The sequence below is a fragment of the Nerophis ophidion genome, linkage group LG16 (genome assembly GCF_033978795.1).
Source record: "Nerophis ophidion isolate RoL-2023_Sa linkage group LG16, RoL_Noph_v1.0, whole genome shotgun sequence".
NCBI lineage: Eukaryota > Metazoa > Chordata > Actinopteri > Syngnathiformes > Syngnathidae > Nerophis > Nerophis ophidion.
In genome coordinates, this window is record NC_084626.1 from 8,216,284 (window position 1) to 8,231,306 (window position 15,023).

Here is a 15,023-nt window from a genome sequence, read left to right on the forward strand (position 1 = left end):
TTTTCCTGTCAAAATCAAAATAATTATTTGCATTTAGAAAAAAAAAAAGTATTTTATTAACACACCTGTCTTCGCAGGCCTTCCCGGGTCACATACAATGATGTGGCGGGCCAGATCTGCCCCCCGGGCCTTAAATTTAGCACTTGGTCGAGCTGGTTGGCCGAGCTGTTTGGCCGTCGTGTGAGGAAAAGGAAAAACGGATGTGACGTCATATGCAACCCTCCTATTGGCCTGACTTAGACAAACATTTTAATGGTTGAACGGTTGAAAGACGCGAAAACAGAAGCAGAAATAAAAAAAATGGGACACAATACTCGAAACATTATCAATTACAGTATTTTTTTTTAAATGTTTGAAAGAGCACATCACATAAAGTGAATGCGCTGAACGGTTTGAACGGGATCGATCTGATGAACGATGGGGGAGTGACGGACAATCGCAGACCGGAGCAGGAAGGGAAAAATAATAAAAATAGATTAAAAATGGTGCGGAATAACAATGCCAATAGGCATTCAAGCAAATATAACAGAGCTTTCAAGATCAGTTTTACTTTCGTTCTGAAGGGCAAAGGTCTACTTCGCTTGTGAAACTGATTGTATACGTGCTATCGCCATCTATTGGCCTGGATAATATTACAGTGAATTAGGCTGACACGCCATACACTAAAGTACAACAAAATGGGTACATAAATCTCTTTAACATTTTTGCACTTATTTCGGACAAAAAATGCTAATTTTCTCATAAATCAGTGTTACTGCGGATTCAAAGCTCATACGACCGGGGGGCACATTTCTCCCATCACCGCCGAGGGTCGCTGTGTTCCGGCTGGTAAAACGAGGGAGGGCTTTGCACAGTGGTGCCAGACGATGTTATTTCACACTCAATATAATCAGTATTCCAATCTTTCCAAACTACACGATCATTTGACCCCTTCAGAACATGACCACCAGCAAACACAAAATACAGATGTAAAGTAAAAAAGGGTATGTACGGTACTTTTTTATCAATATACGACAATTGTAAGAATGCAAAAAAAAAAGGTCATTTCACATTGTCTGGCAACGGTGAGTACAGCTAGCAACTAGCAAGATGCGGATGGGCTTTGCGAGGAGAAACCTGTCATCAGCTGCAATTCCATTGGGAGGAGTCGGGCGAAGCTTGTAATTGTTTAGAAAAATATATTTGCCTTCTTAATGCTTTATATTCTTCAGAGCCGAGAAACGTCTCTTGTCGTGGAATTCGCCGCGTCAACGTCACTCGACAATAACGCAACCGTCACCGGGAAGGTTAGAAAGGTAGCCGGCTGGCTAATGCTAGCACATTATTTACGATGCGCTTGCTAGGTTGATGTTCTAGTTCTGCTGTTGCTCCATCAGTTAAACCCAACATTTGTGAGAAACGGCTTCTACATTTCGATTGTGACATCACTGCTTTGTCTTCCGTTCACTATAGTGTCAGGAAACAGACTGAATGGCTGAGCCGGAGCTCCTCCTGGACTCCAACATTCGACTCTGGGTGGTGTTGCCCATTGTCTTCATCACCTTCCTCGTTGGAGTCATTCGTCATTATGTATCCATTCTTCTTCAAAGTGACAAGAAGTTGACTTTAGAGCAGGTGTCGGACAGGTAAGTAAACGTGCACTACTTTAAACACCTGCTGTTCATTTCAGTAGATGCAGAATAGGGCTGCACGGTTTTGAGAAAAACCTGATTGCGAGTTTTTTCTCTCCAAAGTTGCCATTCGATTTGCGAGTTTTATATTTTATTCATATAAATGCATAAAACTGTAATTCAAATAAAGTGAGTGAAGGAAGACATGGTACTTTTAGACTGCCAATCAACATATTGTCTCAAGATACCGCACATTAGAACAATAGGCACTAAATTATTTGAGAAAATATTTGTCTTTTTAGGGGAACTGCAGGGTTTTTGGGAATTCTGTCTTATCGTTTACAATCATAATGAGAGACAAGAAGACAAAAGGTTGATTATTTTCGCTTTCTAACAATAAAAAATCACCTAGTTGTAGGTGGCTAAAAATGCAACTACTGGGAGCAATCAATTCTACCTCTAAATAACTTTAAAATGCATTCCAAAACTGTCATCAATACATTAGTCATGTTTTTTTTAACCTGTACAATAACCAAACTGTATTGACATTGTTATTGTAAGAGCGAACACTGAGGAACTCTTTTTCTAGCGTAGTAACACGTCGGCTTGCTTCTGTAAAAGCTAACTATGGCAAGAGATAAGCTCGCTTCTACGTCAACACAAAACACGTTTGGGTTCGTAATGCACAACACAATGCTATGTGTTGCCAATGTGTACTGACTGAAAAACATGAACAAACATAATAGAGTATCTGTAAATAGGGCTGGGCGATATGGCCTTTTTTTAATATCTCAATATTTTTATACCATATCACGATACACGATATATATCTCAATATTTTGCCTTAGACGTGAATGAACACTTGATGCATATAATCACAGCAGTATGATGAGTCTATGTGTCTACATCAAAACATTCTTGTTCATACTGCATTAATATATGCTCATTTTAAACTTTCATGCAGAGAAGGAAGTCACAACTAAGTAAATTGACCAATACTGTAGTTATGAAACAGTTATTAAGCAGTGGCATAAACACTCATGTCATTTCCAAAACAGAAAGTGCAAGATTGTCAGAGACATTTTAAAAGCCTACTGAAATGAGATTTGCTTATTTAAACAGGGATAGCAGGTCCATTCTGTGTGTCATACTAGATCATTTCGCGATATCGCCATATTTTTGCTGAAAGGAGTTAGTAGAGAACATCGACGATAAAGTTCGCAACTTTTGGTCGCTAATAAAAAAAGCCTTGCCTGTACCGGAAGTAGCAGTGGATGTGCGCGTGATATCACAGTTGTGGAGCTCCGCACATCCTCACATTGTTTACAATCATGGCCACCAGCAGCGAGAGCGATTTGGACTGAGAAAGCAAAGATTTCCTCATTAATTTGAGCGAGGATGAAAGATTCGTGGATGAAGATAAAGAGAGTGAAGGACTAGAAAGAAAAAAAAGACAGGGCAGTGGTAGCGATTCAGATGTTATTAGACACATTTACTAGGATATTTCTGGAAAATCACTTATCTGCTTATAGTGTTACTAGTGTTTTAGTGAGATTATATAGTCGTACCTGAAAGTCGGAGGGGTGTGGCCACGGGTGTGGTGACCGCCAGTGTCTCTGAGGGAAGCCACGTTTCTCGACGAGGCGAAACGAAGGCAGCCGGTCGGGCCGGGCTGAGCTTTTTTCCCCCCTGCTCCACGGTGGGAGCATCCCACGTTCGAGGGCGGCCGGTCCGAGGAGGCAAGAGAGTCTGCAGCTGCCTCTTTGACAGGTGCACGAGGAACGACGCAAGCTCCGCTCATGTCTACGGTAAGAGCCGACTTATTACCAAAATTTACTCACCGAAACCTGCCGGTTGACATGTGGTAGAGAACCATGTTCGCTTGACCGCTCTGTTCCACAGTAAAGCTTCACCTTCGGGAATGTAAACAAGGAAACACCGGCTGTGTTTGTGTTGCTAAAGGCAGCCGCAATACACCGCTTCCCACTGACATCTTTCTTCTTGGACGTCTCCATTATTAATTGAACAAATTGCAAAAGATTCAGCAACACAGATGTCCAGAACACTGTGTAATTATGCGATTAAAGCAGACGACTTATAGCTGGGATCGGGCTGGAACAAAATGTCCGCTAAAATCCGTGACGTCACGTGCACGCGTCATCATACGCGTCATCATATCGCAACGTTTTCAACAGGATACTTTGCGCGAAATTTAAAATTGCAATTTAGTAAACTGAAAAGGCCGTATTGGCATGTGTTGCAATGTTAAGATTTCATCATTGATTTCTAAACTATCAGACTGCGTGGTCGGTAGTAATGGGTTTCAGTAGGCCTTTAAAACAAGCTATTAGTGCACTTATGTGCTTGATGTCATTAAGATGACATATCAAAACAAAACTATATTAAAGTGCACCTTGTGTACAGAACACCACTACAATAGTTTAAAACAAATAAAGTGCACTTTTGTGCATGATTTTGTGGGCGTGTGGCGCCGAATGGAGATGTTGAAATGCGGAATAAGCACTTTTCATTCTCTTATCAGGTGACTTTTCAAATGATGCTACATATTAGCAGTAATGCTACTTTTTGTAACAACGCTTTAGCACCACGCTTGACAAATTACGGTTGTCTGTTCGTCATGTTCCCACTTGAAGGCAAACCACCACCAGACAATGTTTTTCTTGGGAATTGATTCTTCCTTCATTTGTTACCAGACTTGCACCTTCTTTCTCTCGTATTACCACTCCACTAGCATCACAACTAACGTTACCCATGCTGCTACCTCTCCGCTCTGCGAGGGCGTATACGTATGTGACGTTTGACATGACAGTATGTGACATGTGTAAAAAGGTGCGCTTGCTGTCTGTGAGAAGGAGACACAAGAAGGAATGGGAAGAGCCTATAGTGTAATGCGTGAGAACATATACTCGAATATCACGGTATAGTAATTTTCTATATTGCACATAGAGAAACCCGCGATATATCGAGTATATCGATATATCTATCGCCCAGCACTATCTGTAAAGTAGTGGCCCATGTTTCATGTTTTGTTTGTACACAGCTGAGCTAGCCAGACAGCGTATGTTTGAGGGATGGCATGGTATATACATTTCTTATCACAGTTATTGTGACCAAAATTATAAGGGTTATCATTATTATTGTGGTATTTTTACATATGCTCAGCGTTTTTAAAAAGTACTTATACTGAAATATTTTACCAAACACATTCAAAATGATTTCCTTTGTAGAAGAAACCTTATTGAATTGAATGTTCTTATAAAAGAGACACATCCATCCATCCATTTTCTACCGCTTATTCCCTTTCGGGGTCGCGGGGGGCGCTGGCGCCTATCTCAGCTACAATCGGGCGGAAGGCGGGGTACACCCTGGACAAGTCGCCACCTCATCGCAGGGCCAACACAGATAGACAGACAACATTCACACTCACATTCACACACTAGGGCCAATTTAGTGTTGCCAATCAACCTATCCCCAGGTGCATGTCTTTGGAAGTGGGAGGAAGCCGGAGTACCCGGAGGGAACCCACGCATTCACGGGGAGAACATGCAAACTCCACACAGAAAGATCCCGAGCCTGGATTTGAACCCAGGACTGCAGGACCTTCGTATTGTGAGGCAGACGCACTAACCCCTCTGCCACCGTGAAGCCCATAAAAGCAACACAAATATTTTAAATGAAGTAACATGTAAAAAAAAAAAAAAAAAAAAAAAAAAAAAAAACATTTTTAAAGAATTTAAATTACAAAATTAAATTGTGCAAAAAAGCACTTTATGGACATATTTACATTTATTGATTTACTTAACTTTTATTTATCCATCCATCCATCCATTTTCTACCGCTTATTCCCTTTTGAGGTCGCGGGGGGTGCTGGCGCCTATCTCAGCTACAATCGGGCGGAAGGCGGGGTACACCCTGGACAAGTCGCCACCTCATCGCAGGGCCTTTTATTTATCCAAGATAAGAAAATGTTTGTTGGCTCTCTTGAAGTCTGCAGTTAGTAATAATCAATGATAAAGAAAAAAAAAAGCAAACATGATGTGTTTTTGAAATTAATGCACTCCATCTCCATCGTTGGGGTCCCTACGGGTGGGGTGGGTGGTCCCCGCGTCCCTGCGCTGGGTGGTCCTGTGGCGGCCGGCTCTGGTGGGGTGGCCTGGTGTGGGCCGCGCCGTGCTCCCCAGGGGTGAGGGTGGGGCCGGGGGGCCCCGGGTGCTGGTAGGGCGGGGGCGGTCTTCCCGTGCGGCTGCGGGGAGTCTCTGGGTTCCCCCGGGCGGGGCGTCCCGTCTTTCTGACCGTGTGGGGGGTTCTCTCTCGCTGGCTTGGGGTCTGGCCGTCCGCTGCTTCTCTCGTGTCCTGTCCTCTGCCGGGTGCGTCTGTCTGCGGCCTGCTGCCGGCTCTTCCGGGCGGCGCGGTGGGTGTGTGGGGCCGGTGGTCCCCGGTTCCCTGGGCGCCACACCTGCTGTTTGGGTTGGGCTCTCTGGGCTGCTGGGGCCGCACTCTGGCTCCCACGTGCACCGGGAGTCAAATATATTGTAAATACAAACACACATATACTCACAAACACACACACCGTTATTCATACATACAAACGTCCATACATTGGTACCTACGCTCCCACATACATACACAAATACATTACATACCTACATACTCCAAGTCCGTCCATCCACACACACATTCACGGTACAAACATACACATACTGTACATATACATTCACTGTACAAACAAACATACATATACTGTACATATACATTTACTCTACAAACATTCATATACACATTCTGTTCATATACAAGTACATATACATACATATATTCATGCACATAATCATGTTTCATCAAACATATATCAACGTTGTTGCCCTAGGGTAAACTGGGTAACACAAGGCATATTGACAGCGCTTAACCCATTGTTACTATAACAATCTACAAGATTAATATAGGATGGCTCTCTCTTCCCTTTCATCTTTCGGTATTCCTTTTTTTTTTTTTTTTTTTTTTCATTTATTTATTTTTTTTAATTATCTTTCTAGCTATCATTATGTATATGTATTGTTGCATTTGAACAACTGTATTGTTGATAATAGAGGTAAACTATTGGTTTTGTTCATCATAAATAGCGCTTTTTCTATTGGTATTTGTATTGCTCCAGTTTCAGTGTAAAAATGCTCATTGTCATTACTATATTATTATTTATTTCACTAACTGCTTATTTGTTATCACTTTTACGATCGTATTTGTACATATTGTATGTGGTGGTGTTGTTCTATTGTTGTTGTTGTTATTGTTGTATTTGCTGTTGTTGTTTTTGTCTCTCTGTCTAATCCCCCTCCTATCCCCACAATTTCCCCCTGTCTTCCTTTTTTTCTCTTTCTATCCCCTCCTGCTCCGGCCCGGCTGCACCAAATGATAATATAAATACATTTAATAAAGTCAAATTCAAATAAGGCAACAAGAGAAGTATCCTACACTTCTCTTTTGTAAAGTAAATCTGAACAGCCGATATGGGCATCTACATCAACTATATGATTTGCCTGAGAAGCTGGACAGGACAAAAAAAGAAATTAATGCACTGTGTATGCTTAAAATGGCCACAGTACGTAAATATTTTATTTTATTAGAAATGTGGCCGTTGGTACATTACATATATACTTACACCGTGTATATAAGCGCTCCTGTAGGCTCCATTATAAGCAAACTCTTAACCGCATTTATTTAATAATTAAAATGCTAAAAAGATTATAACATCCATTGTCATGTCTCATATAATGGTTGTGAACGATTAACCTTTAAAGCGTTGCAGTTGTTTGACAATGAGCTCTAAGTACCGTATTTCCTTGAATTGCCGCAGAGCATATAGTATGCGCCTGCCTTGAATTACTGCCGTGTCAAACTCGCTTCCCAAAATAATTAGCCCATGCTTAGTATTACCGCCTGGTCAAACTCATGACACTTCCCCTGTCATCATTTTCAAAATTGAGGAGGCTGATTTCAATACCGGTAATTTGAAATCGCATATAGGGAAGAAAGATTAAGAGTTATTCATTATGATTTAAGGTCAAAGCTTACATCACACTCAAATGTTTACTGCATACCTTTGGTAAGTGCCGGAGTGAGAAGAGGTTTTAAAATAATTAGCGCATGCTTACTTTTACCGCATGCCTTTGGTAAGCGCAGGAGTGAGAAGAGGTTTTAAATTAATTAGCACCCTGGCGACAATTCAGGGAAATACGGTATGTGTTTTTACTGCCATCTATTGTCTATTTTTAAATATGTGGTATAAAATGACTAATCATAATTTGTTTTCCAATTTTTGATAAAATAATGTTTTTTATTAAGTCACGGTTACAAAAATCGCTTCAAAAAATGGTGAGGAATTCATATAATCACAATTTGATTCAAGGTTACTAAAAAGCCTCAAAACATTGCAACTATTGCAGCAACACTCCAAAAAAGGAGGCTTTTGAAGACTTAATAATCAGAATGGAATAAAATGGTATGCCAGGGGTGCCAGACTTGATGGGTATTTCTCTTTTAATATGTAATATGTTACAGTATTATAGAGGAACACATACTTATAAACAAGTATTTAGCAAAGACATAAAGAAATATGTACCTTTTCATTCGGCTAACTTTCTGTTAATGTCTATAAAGATGGATATCCCTCAGGTCTGACAGCCATGGTAACCTCATAACTCCCCCTTTACTCTGTGAATTTTAATTTTTCTACTGCAGTTTTCTTTGGGGTTTCTTTGCAGTTGATATCTACTGCAGTATGTGATGATGCACCTCTCATTACAGCCAGGTTCTCCTTCGGAGCAGAATCCTCAGAGAAAATGGCAAATACATTCCGAAACAAGTAAGTAATTTTCATTTGTGCTCCACATAAAGCATGACTAGGCACAGTATAATGATATCAAACCATGCATTTTAGAAGCTATTAATGTACATATTTAACAGTGTAGTTGGAACTATAATATTAACAATTATCTGCCTACATTGTTGCAAATTAAAACTACAATAATCAACCTATTGGTGTTGAGTTTAAACTGCTCAAAAGTGAGAGCAATGTGTGAGGGCTGCATTTTGTGTTGCAATGACTTCTGCAAATGTACCTACTATAATCACAGAAACTTCACTTTGTTGCTGATAATAATAATAACTATTATTATTATTATTTCTCTTTCATTTCCTCAGTCCTTTTTAATGAGGAAGTTTTACTTCAATAATCAAGAAGACGGCTTTTTCAAGAAAACAAAAAGAAAGGTCGTACCACCCTCTCCAATGACTGGTAATTAATATTTAAGTTTATTGAGTGTTGTTGCTTTACTACTGCTATTGCATTCCTCTGATAAAATTGGCCAATAGAACAGTAGACTTGTGTACAATTAGCATATATTAAGTATTAATACCTTATCGACCCAAATACAAGTATTCTCCACCCCTAGAAAAATAAAGCCTGAAAAAGAGTAATCCGCTCACTCACACATATACTGTACACTTTAAAAAATGTTACTTTGATGCAACTTTTAAAAAATCCATCCATCATCTTCCGCTTATCCGAGGCCGGGTCGCGGGGGCAACAGCCTAAGCAGGGAAACCCAGACTTCCCTTTCCCCAGCCACTTCGTCTAGCTCTTCCCGGGGGATCCCGAGGCGTTCCCAGGCCAGCCGGGAGACATAGTCTTCCCAACGTGTCCTGGGTCTTCCCCATGGCCTCCTACCGGTTGGACGTGCCCTAAACACCTCCCTATGGAGGCGTTCGGGTGGCATCCTGACCAGATGCCCGAACCACCTCATCCGGCTCCTCGATGTGAAGGAGCAGCGGCTTTACTTTGAGTTCCTCCCGGATGGCAGAGCTTCTCACCCTATCTCTAAGGGAGATAGGGTGAGACACACGGCGGAGGAAACTCATTTCGGCCGCTTGTACCCGTGATCTTATCCTTTTGGTCATGACCCAAAGCTCATGACCATAGGTGAGGATGGGAACGTAGATCGACCGGTAAATTGAGAGCTTTGCCTTCCGGCTCAGCTCCTTCTTCACCACAACGGATCGGTACAACATCCGCATTACTGAAGACGCCGCACCGATCCGCCTGTCGATCTCACGATCCACTCTTCCCTCACTCGTGAACAAGACTCCTAGGTACTTGAACTCCTCCACTTGGGGCAGGGTCTCCTCCCCAACCCCGAGATGGCATTCCACCCTTTTCCGGGCGAGAACCATGGACTCGGACTTGGAGGTGCTGATTCTCTTTCCGGTCGCTTCACACTTGGCTGCGAACCGATCCAGCGAGAGCTGAAGATCCCGGTCAGATGAAGCCATCAGGACCACATCATCTGCAAAAAGCAGAGACCTAATCCTGCGGTTACCAAACCGGAACCCCTCAACGCCTTGACTGCGCCTAGGAATTCTGTCCATAAAAGTTATGAACAGAATATGTGACAAAGGACAGCCTTTGTCACTGGAAATGTGTTCGACTTACTGCCGGCAATGCGGCCCAAGCTCTGGCACTGATCGTACAGGGAACGGACCGCCACAATAAGACAGTCCGATACCCCATACTCTCTGAGCACTCCCGACAGGACTTCCCGAGGGACACAGTCGAATGCCTTCTCCAAGTCCACAAAGCACATGTAGACTGGTTGGGCAAACTCCCATGCACCCTCAAGAACCCCGCCGAGAGCACAGAGCTGGTCCACAGCTCCACGACCAGGACGAAAACCACACTGTTCCTCCTGAATCCGAGGCTCGACCATCCGGCGCAGCCTCCTCTCCAGCACACCTGAAAAAACCCTACCGGGTTTAAAAAAATGTTGCAACATTTTCCAACTTAGTTTTTTTGATTTTATAAAAATGTGTATAATTAAGTGGGTGATAAGTTGAAGAATGTAGGTTTAATAAACATGAAAGAAGGCAGCAAATTAATTACACCGGACCTAATTAAATGTATTTTACAGGTTGGTAAAACTCAGAATAATTAAGTTGGTGATAAGTTGAAGATGTAACATTTGAAATTTTTTTTCCAAAAATTAGGTTGGAAAAAACTGAAAGAAGACAGCAAATCAAGTACACCACACCTAAATAAAATAAAATAAAATAAGTTGAAAAATGTTACTTTGATTCAAATTAAAACATTGTCGCAACAATGTCCAATAATTTTTCACATTTTTATAAATTTGAAAAAAAAATTAAGTTGGTAATAAGTTAAAGATGAAACCTTGAGAAGCGTGTGATTAAGAGTTATACAAAGAGTTATTTGAATACATTTTGATTGATTGATTGACTGAAGTGCATCTGCTGCTGATTGACTCTGGCAGACCCAAGCATGTTGACGGACATGATGAAAGGAAACGTGACCAACGTGCTTCCCATGATCATGATCGGGGGCTGGATAAACTGGACCTTTTCAGGATTTGTAACAAGTAATGACATGAAATCATTTGACATTCTCAACCATTTCCATATAGGTGTCTACTAAATTTAATGGTTTGTTTATGCAGCTAAGGTCCCCTTTCCTCTCACTCTGCGCTTCAAGCCCATGCTACAACAAGGAATAGAGCTGCTCTCTTTGGATGCTTCATGGTAAGATAAGAAGTATTGTCTTTGCTATTTGTACTACTAACGTGTCTAACGTGTACCGTCCAGGGTGAGCTCAGCATCATGGTACTTCCTGAATGTCTTCGGACTGCGAAGCATGTACTCATTAATCCTCGGCCAAGACAACGGTAATTAGTCTACTTTGGTTGTGTTGTAATGTGACACAAGTGATTGTTTATGTGTTGCTGTCCTAATAATAGGTGCAGACCAGTCAAGGATCATGCAAGAGCAGATGAGTGGAGCTGCCATGGCCATGCCGGCAGATACAAATAAAGCTTTCAAGGTAGACTAAGTTGTTATAGCTGTGTTTGGACATCTTCAAAATTACATTAAAAGCTTGAATATGTAACATGTTTTTCTCTCGGCCCCAAAGGTTAAGCCTTGAGTTTGACACCTGTAAGCTTAACAGGTGTCAAACTCAAGGCCTGGCGGCCACATCATTTTACATACTCTGCAAAAATCTGGAAATGTGTGTCAACAAGGCATTTTGGCTAAAGTGTTTATATTTTGTGAGAAAACATTTTACCGGTGCAACTGCAGTTATACTTAACTCAATGTTATTTGATGCAAAAAGCTATTCCAAGCATTTTTTGTTTTGTCATTGGAATATTTTTTCAATGAATTCTACAATAGCTGAACTAGGGCTGGGCGATGTGGCCTTTTTTTATTATCTCGATATTTTTATCTCGATATTTATATCTCGGTATTTTGCCTTGGCCTTAAATTAACACTTGATGCATATAATCACAGCAGTATGATGATTCTATGTGTCTACATTAAAATATTCTTCTTCATACTGCATTAATATATGCTACTTTTAAGCTTTCATGCAAAGAAAGAAATCACAACTAAGTCAATTGACCAAAACTGTATTTATTAAAGAGTTATTAAGCAATGGCACAAAGGTTCATGTCATTTCCAAAACAGAAAGTGCAAGATTGTCAGAGACATTTTAAATGTCAAATATAATTGAGCTGCATAATAAGAAATCAAATAGTGTCCGTCCTTCGCTATGTGGTAGGTTGCTGCGGACGTTATTAAATTCTGTTGTTGACTTTTTTTCATACAGTGTTGATCTGGAAATGTTTGCTTCGGCATTTTGATGGTGTGGGCGTGTGGCACCAAACGGAGATGTTGACACGCAGAGTTAACACTCCTCATTCTCTAGCAGGTGACTTTTCAAACGATGCTACGTATTAGCAGTAATGCTACTTTTTGTAGCAACACTTTTGGCCCACACCTGACAAATTACGGTTGTCTGTTCGACGTATTCCCACTTGAAGCAAAACTACCACCAGATGATGGACCCCCTGCTGTTTTTCTTGGGAATTAATTTTTCCTTCATTCGCACCTTCTTTCTCTCGTATTACCACTCGCACGGCTCTGCTAGCATCACAGCTAACATTACCCATGCTGCTAACTCTCTGCTCCGCGAGGGTTGTATACGTATGTGATGTATGACCTGACAGTATGTGACATTTGATAGAAGGTGCGCTTGTCTGTGAGAAGGAGACACAGGAAAGACTGAGAAGAGCCTGTAATGTAATGCACGCAGCAAAAAGCAACTGCGTGAGAACGTATACTCGAATATCACGATATAGTCATTTTCTATATCGCACAGAGACAAACCCGCGATATATCGTGTTTATCGATATATCGCCCAGCCCTAAACTGAACTTTAATTTGGTCACCTTTACTTCTGATTGAAAAGCATTTTTTCCATCAGTTTGTTGGCAGAAAACATGCTGATAATCAGATGAACGGGGCATTTGTGTTATAATATAATGTGACAATTATACATTTATCCGTTTCTCATTTACAAGTCGCCCAGTGTGGGCAGCTGTAACTGCGATGTAGCCCAAAATGAAAATGACCTTAATCACTGATGTAATTCCTTTTAGAAGAGCCCAGATTAACACCAAAAAAGTTGTGTAAATTTATGTAAAGATTTGAGAACAGACCTTAAGTTCGATAATACAGTTGAGCCTCCAAAACGGCAGAAAATTGCTCCTGGGATGGTAACTGACCTCAAATTTAGAAAAAAATAATCTCGTAGGAGAGCATAGAAAAAAAATACCTGTACACGCTTTATTTTAAGTAACAGTCTTTACAGTAATACAATTGTAAAGCAGTCAACCACTGTCTAATTATTCTTATTGAAACAAAGACAATAAAATACTTGATCATAGAAGGAAAGCGTTATGCCAAGATAGTGTTGCTGATGCGCCTTACACATTTGACTTGTCTTAATTGGCATTAAGATAAGTTAACCACTGTTAGAATACTATTTTAGGGAAATTAAAAATACACAACTTTAGGCATTCAAAAGTAATTTCCATCAGGGACACACTTCTTAAATGTCGTACAAGTGTAACAAGAAGTTAACTAATGTTACCTTATTTTTCACATTCTTCTTTTAACAACCCTTGAAGGCCTGTAAAGCTTAGCCTCAATTATTTGGTTTAATTCCGACAGGTACAACTTCAGATCTCCTTTATGTAAACGTAGTCCTTGGTTTTTTTCAAGAGTGAAGTGAATTATATTTATATAGCGCTTTTCTCTAGTGACTCAAAGCGCTTTACATAGTGAAACCCAATATCTAAGTAACATTTAAACCAGTGTGGGTGGCACTGGGAGCAGGTGGGTAAAGTGTTTTGCCCAAGGACACAAGGGCAGTGACTAGGATGGCAGAAGCAGGGTCGAACCTGGAACCCTCAGGTTGCTGGCACGGCCACTCTTACCAACCAAGCTATACCGCCCCTGAGATGGTTGTCCTTTCTTTTCAGGCGGAATGGGAAGCCCTGGAACTGACTGACCACCAGTGGGCGCTGGAGAGTGTGGAAGAGGAGCTGATGAGTCTGGAGCTGGACTTTGATGGCATATTTAGCAAGGAGCTGCCAACTGGGATCTTCTGATGCTTAAGCTAGTTGGAGTAGTCTTTAAATGCAGGGATTTGTTTTCTACATTGAACAAACCCATCCATAATATGCAATGTTTACATTATTTCCCCCCGAACGTGTACTAACTTCATTGTTGTTTGAGAGGAAACATTTGCATTATAGCTTGCTGAATAGTCAATAGGTGCAAATAATGTGACCAATTTACATGTTTTTGCTGTATTTTATTTGTACCATTATGTTCAATAAATAAGGATAGATGAGCATTTGAATACCTGAATGATGTTTACCTTAATCTATTTTCTGTTTGGTAGTGTTGCTTTGTCATTTAATTTTGATGTAAACAATTTATTTTTAAATTGCAACACCCTCTTCTGTTTGTTTTGTACAATAAAACATGTTTGGATGAAAACAACCCGTTTCGTCTTTTGCAATACGCATTGATTTTTTGTCCAGTTACGTGATTGAGGTCGATGGCTGCCCACTACCTGTTTTGGTTCTGATCAAGGTTTATGTTCATTTCTATGGGGCCTGTAGAAGTTTTATCACTTGATGGTCACAATCCATCATTTGTGACCATTAAGGTGATAGCCAATTTTGGTATCAATATGACAGCAAGTAAATACAGGGACAGTAATGCCGATAAATATTCAGGATATCGTTTTATATTTAACTGTTTTTTTCCTCTAACATTTTTTTTTTGAGCGGCACCCATTCCAATTTTTTTTAACACTTTTTCTTTTTTTCTTTTTTGTAATGTGAAACGATATATATCTTTAATCAAACTTTAATTTAAAGTGACGTCTGTTCTGAACTAAAATGAATTCATGTGAAAGAAATACAAAATATACGGATGATAAAAAACGATTCAAAGATGTGGCTCATGGGAGTCGCC

The 15,023-nt window shown here is 40.6% G+C and overlaps 1 protein-coding gene across 3 annotated transcripts; it reads left to right on the forward strand.

The window, feature by feature from the left end:
* The first annotated feature begins 827 nt into the window (after nt 1-827).
* Nucleotides 828-14,543, forward strand: emc3 (ER membrane protein complex subunit 3). 3 transcript variants are annotated; one of them, XM_061922674.1, is made up of 10 exons: nt 828-983; nt 1,212-1,295; nt 1,453-1,625; nt 8,433-8,490; nt 8,829-8,922; nt 10,952-11,056; nt 11,135-11,216; nt 11,280-11,359; nt 11,432-11,514; nt 14,018-14,543. In XM_061922674.1, exons 3-10 carry the CDS (start codon nt 1,471-1,473, stop codon nt 14,144-14,146), a joined length of 786 nt encoding a protein of 261 aa, XP_061778658.1. In that variant the 5' UTR covers nt 828-983; nt 1,212-1,295; nt 1,453-1,470; the 3' UTR covers nt 14,147-14,543. The 3 variants fall into 3 exon arrangements, with proteins under 3 accessions (XP_061778658.1, XP_061778660.1, XP_061778659.1); XM_061922676.1 differs by having other exon boundaries at nt 1,212-1,286; XM_061922675.1 differs by lacking the exon at nt 1,212-1,295 and having other exon boundaries at nt 832-983.
* The last annotated feature ends 480 nt before the right edge of the window (nt 14,544-15,023 follow it).

Coding starts and splice junctions, on each gene's coding strand:
- emc3 (XM_061922674.1), top strand. CDS start 1,471: ATGGCTGAGCCGGAGCTCCTCCTGGACTCCAACATTCGACTCTGGGTG. Junction 8,923..10,951: donor ACCACCCTCTCCAATGACTG/GTAATTAATATT, acceptor TGACTCTGGCAG/ACCCAAGCATGTTGACGGAC. Junction 11,057..11,134: donor CTTTTCAGGATTTGTAACAA/GTAATGACATGA, acceptor TTGTTTATGCAG/CTAAGGTCCCCTTTCCTCTC.